General features: G+C 36.5%; 1 protein-coding gene across 5 annotated transcripts in view; it reads left to right on the forward strand.

Moving 5' to 3' along the window:
- TTC3 (tetratricopeptide repeat domain 3) overlaps positions 1–4,586 on the forward strand; it is a 137,086-nt gene extending 132,500 nt beyond the window's left edge. For all 5 annotated transcript variants that reach the window (XM_034752701.1, XM_034752718.1, XM_034752727.1 and 2 more), the window contains 2 exons: positions 1,115–1,207; positions 2,539–4,586. In XM_034752701.1, coding sequence (XP_034608592.1) covers positions 1,115–1,207; positions 2,539–2,646 — 201 coding nt within the window. In that variant the 3' untranslated portion in view covers positions 2,647–4,586. The remainder of the gene's footprint in view (positions 1–1,114; positions 1,208–2,538) is intronic.
- Positions 4,587–6,089: the final 1,503 nt, after the last annotated feature.

Consider the following 6,089-nt stretch of genomic DNA (forward strand, 5'->3'; position numbering starts at 1 on the left):
GTGTGTGTGTGTGTTTTCAATCGATGTATCAAAGCACAAGGGGCAATTTTATGATGCACTACTCCATGGTTTTTAATTTAATTAAGTCAAGATATTATATCTTACAAAAAATTCAACTAGGAAATCAAAACTTTTATATTTTAAAAAAGAAAATCTGTATTATTTGCTTCACTAATGTTCTTAGAAGATACTTTATAAAATATCTTCATTAGTCAGATGAGATCTCTGTGCATTGCAGTAATTAATGAGACAGCGTGTAAATATTTGGCAGTAAGCGCAGCACAGCTTTGACACACACACACACACACACACACACACACACACACACCCCTCCTCTCCCCCCCCCCCGAGGGATGCCTTTTTTTTAATGCCTGTTGCTTTAGGCATTGTAAGCCAATTCTCTGAGTGTTCCCTGCTCTTCAGAGCAGAGAACTGGAAAATCTCTCCCTGTGTTTTTGCTCCTGGCTGTGCCACTAACTTGCTGCAGAACTTCAGACAAGTCATTCATACGCTTCCTGCATCAATATACTTATTTGTAAAATGGTGATGGGTACCCTACTTGATATCTTCCCCACAAAGTGCTTTGAAATACTTATTATTCACTTTCCTAGCCTCTATTTTTAGAAGCATAATGTATGTAACAGCACTATCAGGTGTGATCATGTATGAGGCTTTATTTTAAAGGTGATTTGAGAAGGCAGAACAAGATTTATCTGAGGTGTTTGCAGGATGCAATTACCATAATATGCAAATAAAAATGGGAGATGGGATTCCCAGACTTTCAATCACTAAACTTTGCCTTTTTGTAAAAACTTCATTGCTCTGTCTTCAAAAGCATTCCATAATGGTGTCTCAGCTTCAGTAGCATCACTTGCATTAACAACTTACTTTGAAGTACTGTTGTTCTGTTCTGTTGTGCTTTTAAAAAAGATAGGAGAAATGGATTTGTTTACAATAGGTTGTAAGCTCTTCAGGGCAGGATCTATGCCTGTTTTATGTTTGGAAGGCAATCAACCCACTGTGTTACAACTAGCTGACTATACTTGATTGATTTTTTTTAAAGTAGTTGCTAACCTTACATAAAATATATATATTTAAATTATTTTATCTCTAGACATCGGATGATGATCCCTGCATAATATGCCATGAAGAGCTAAGCCAGGAAGATATGTGTGTGCTAGAATGTGGACACAGTTTTCACAGACGGGTAAGGGTTAATACTTTTTTTTATATTCTCATACTATTTACATGTGAGTCTTTTTTGAACCTACCTATCTGGTGTAAAAATATTTTTTGAATTAGACAGATTTCCCTTTTCAAAAAAGCCCCCAGTTGTATAGTATTTAGCATTGATATTAAAGTAGTAATTCATATATTGTTTTTTATTGTATCCCTTGTAATAACTCATTGTATGTTTGAGAATATTCCTCTTTTGTATTTTCAGTTGGCAAAATTTTCTTGTATTTTAGAGAGCTAGACACTAAAATGGTTTTGTTAAACTACCATTTAAGCTTAAAAATAAAGCTGACTGCAACCCTTCTATTCAAAGTTTCATAAAGTTACTAATTAATTACATCTTTCTGCATCACTTCAAAAAACTAAAGTGCTATAGAAATGCTAAGGTCATTAGCTAGGCTACGATTTTGTCATGGACATTTTTAATAAAAGTCACGGACAGGTCACAGGCAATTAACAAAAATTCACAGAAGCTGTGATCTGTCCCTGACTTTTATTAAAAATGTCCATGACAAAAAGGGGGAGAGAGGGAGGATCCAGCACCCTGCCCAGCTGTGGCTGGGATCTGCGGCCCCTGCCCTATGGCTGGCAGAGCCCCCTGCCTGTAGCAGCTGGGGAGCTGCCAGGGGATCCCCTGTGGGGACTGGAGTTCTAGGGGATTCCCCATGCTGTGGGGGCCCCCGCCACTCCAGGGAAGATTGGGTAGCCTGCAGCTCCCAGCCGCTGTGGGCTGAAGTCACAGAGGTCTGTGGAAGTCATGGATTCCTCTGCAGTCTCCATGACCAAATCGTAGCCTTACTCATTAGCAATCAAACTCCAGACCTGTAATAGGACACAAGCTTCATTGCCAGTATTTTGTTAAAAGGGTAGGCAGCCATGAAAATAGCTACATCTATAGTAAGTTCTTACAGTAAGGAAGAATCAAAATTGTAAACTAAAGTACATTATCTACTGGTATGTAGGACTTTATTAAAGTTGATGATTGAAAAGCTGTCCATGTGCATTTCATTATTATTATTATTATTATTTGAGTTTCCAAACCTTAAAAATAAGTGTAATAAAAGTAATTGTATAATTGGTGTACACCAGAAATTGGTTTTAAAAAAAACCCATAGTCTGTGCAGCATCATGGAACCAGAGGCTGTATTTTTTCCAACACCAAATCTTAACTTATGATTGAATGCTTTGGACAACTATCTATTTTTCAATGTATTTTTGTTAGTATTTATCACTAAATTGAAAACTCTTAGTATAGCTGAAATTAACTAAAGGTTTCTGACATTCTCTTGCCATCTTTTACAGTGTATTGGAACCTGGCTTAAAACACAAAGTACATGCCCAACATGTCGAGTTCATGCTCTATTACCTGAAGATTTCCCTAAGCTTCCTGGACGAAACCGACATGCTTAAATTTTGCCTTATTAATATTCAGATTAGCAAGAAGATGCAATTCATATTAGTAGCTGCAAATAAATAATCTTGGTAACAAATGTGTATGTGTAATGTGCTGCCTAGAAATATAAGCGAAATCCTGGCTCTGTTGAAGTCAATGAAGCCAGAATTTCACTGAGTGCTCTAGGTCATGAGAAATAAATATTATCATTTTTATTCCAATTAAAATTTAGAAGAAAAAAAATCAAACCAGTTAATTTTTAATACTGAAAATGTTGGCTTTTTTCCTGATTACTGGCCAAATGGATGTGTATATTAACACACCATAGGCTATCTTGAAGAGGATTTTATGTAGCTTTCTTTTATGTAATTATCCGGTTTGTATATTTAAACTGAACAAAATGTATATCCCAAACGTATCAGGTTAAAACATGGGGTATTTTTTTTATTTTAAAGGGATACCTAAGTCACGTAGGCCACCAAATATACTTTTCTCTAGGGAAGGCCTATGTGCTTCATCCCTGGAAGATGAAGAGTGATCTCTCTTGAGAATTCAAGCAAAAGGTTATATAATTACATAAACCACTATTAAGGAACATAATTTTTGGGACCTAAATACTGTCCTTTTTTTGAAAGTTCTCTACCTTTAAAAGGTCCGATCAGATACTATTTGACTCCAAATTTAGCATTTGTAAAAATTTGTCAATTTTAAAAAAAAAAAAAAACTTCAGCTGCCGATTACATGAAAAAGAAATCAAAATTCCAATTAGCTCATTTAATTAACATTCTCCTGCAAAGTTGGACCACAAACATTACCGTGTTGCTTCAGTGTAAAAAATAAATACTAACTTTTTCTCAGCTTGGTCAGTGGAAATAAATTAAACTGCTTAAATAATGAAAAGTAGGATCTTTTAAAACTTCAGTTTTAATTAGCTGTGCTGTTTGTAAGGTTTTTTTTAAATGATTTTTTTTAAATAAGATTAAAATCTATACATTTCCTAATCACAAAGTAGTGATTGTAGTTAAAGGCTTCAAATCACAACTTGTTCAGAATCCATATCATAACTGTTGGGTTTTCTCCCCTACAGATAATGTTTCCATACTAATACTGTTTTTGTATAAACCACAACTTTAAGTATTTTGAATTAGACTAGATTATTTTATATTTTGAATAACCACTATTATTTGTTAACATTTTCTGATTTTAGACCTCCAAGCGAATGATTTATTCACTTTTATCATGTTTATTTTTACTCTAACTCACTACATGGTTTAAACCTTCTACTGCTACATGCAGTTTCTGATTTTTGTTTAAAGTGATGTAAGAACTTAACATTTACAGTTAGAGGAAAATGTATTTTTTGAAGATGAATTAAGTATCATCATTAGTATTTAAATTTAAATTGTATTCTGTGCATGGACACTGGCTTATCTCTTGTTCTCTGATATGGGTAAATGCATCTGGAAAACTGATTTGTTACATTACTTTTTATTGAACCAGTCTAAAATGTTTATCTGAACTAAGCTTAGTGTTGGTCTTTTTGAATTGTCCCCTCAATAACAATGTGCTTGCATTTGGGGCATTTTTTAAAATATCTGCTCAGAACTGCCTCTACTGCCCTAATATTTTGCATTAGTCTTGTAGCATTTTCTTCAAGTTTTGAAGATCAATACTGGTTAAGAGTTAAGATCTGTTAATTGCTGAGTAACTTGTCATAGCAACCTGAAGACCAAAACTAGGTTACGTACCACTAAACATTTCAGACTCTGAAAATGTCAAGAGTATTAAAGTTGACTGGTTACATGAAATAAAATGTCTAATGTAACATAATCCTCCCACACACAGCCTATTTATACTTCTTTTGAAGTTTTTTGTTAAATCTACCTAGTAATCAATTTAGTATGTTTAATGTTAATTTGAGGCTTGTGATCAAGTAAAATTATTTCTACATCTAAAATGTGTGGTTTCTTTGTATAAGTTCATAGTTACATATGTAGAACACACTCACTAAGTTCTTACTTCCACTGATTAGGAACTCACATCTTACCTAAACATAATTTAAGATTTCCTTTCTTAGGCATAACCTCTCTCCCAATCCATAACTTTGCCACAAAATGAGTTTGATGCCCCCTGTTGTACACAACTGTCCATAGGTGATACTGACGTGGAAGTATGGGGATATGGAGGTAAGCTAAGGTCCTGAGAAATCAGAATATCGTTGGGAAATATCACAGCTAGAGTTCTATCCGACTTTTTCTTTTTTCTTTGGCTGAGATCTAGTATTACTCTGGATGTCCTGATGTGCCCATGCCCCCACCCCCAAACAACATGAAAACATAAAGGGTGGAGCAGGGCCAACCAACTCTTAATTTCTTCTTACCACCCTGGCATTGAGAAAGAACTTGGGCTCTACCCACCTTCTGCCCCACATTTACACCTCATTAGAGTAGTTACTTAGTTGTAGTTAGCTGCTTGTTTTTATATTGCCAGTGGGCAAAATTAAACAAAATAATTTGTTGTTAGTTTTATTATATTAAGTACAGTTCTCCATACAGGGGCCTTAGACTTCATGGCAGAATTTAAATCTCTGATGTCTTGAATCTTGTCCCAACTGTGGTGTTTCTATGCCTCTTAATGACTGGCACTCTAGGTTCCTTTTTCGTTTTGGAGAAGAGTATATCCTGGGTCATTGTTCTATCTGACACTGCTTCTTGAAGTGGTCTCAGAAGGCAAGGCATGCCGACTTAAAGCTTTCTATTGGAGCGCCCAACGACGCTTGCCTCAGACTCTGAAAAGAGAGAGGTGGCCAAGGGACAAACCCCCAAGCAGTCCATTACTGTTAGCACCCCTGTGAAATGTGAACCCCTGAACTCCTGGGCTGCCTCCTTGACCAGAAACTTCAATTGTTAGTTACTGAGATTTGAAGGGCACAACAGACCTCCTTGATGCAGTCAACCTTGTTCTGGGGGAGGACGTTCCAAAGACAAGCCTAAACATAGGTCTCCTTCTTCAGTACTTATGAAACCAAGAAACAAGTCACCATTTCTTGGACTCATCTCAGGCTTCACTGTCAAAAAGTAGTAAACTACCCAAGACTGGGTCCCTCCAACACCTCAACACTGACCATGTATTGAGTGAGTCCAGAATCATCCAGCTCTGCAGACCACAGTCCCTTTGGTACACACTCCCAAGCACCAGCACTCTGTATAGATACCCTATACCTGTGTCCTCAGCACCAAGTTTTCCAGCACTGATATTCTGAAGCCCAGCATCTCCCACAATTACAATACACCTCTACCCCAATATAACACGACCTGATATAACACGAATTTGGAAATAACGTGGTAAAGCAGCGCTCAGGGGGGAGGGGAGGAGGCTACGCACTCCAGTGGATCAAAACAAGTTCGATATAACGCGGTTTTACCTATAACGCAGTATGATTTTTTTGGCTCCCGAGGAC

This window comes from Trachemys scripta, chromosome 1 (genome assembly GCF_013100865.1).
Source record: "Trachemys scripta elegans isolate TJP31775 chromosome 1, CAS_Tse_1.0, whole genome shotgun sequence".
Classification (NCBI taxonomy): Eukaryota; Metazoa; Chordata; order Testudines; family Emydidae; genus Trachemys; species Trachemys scripta.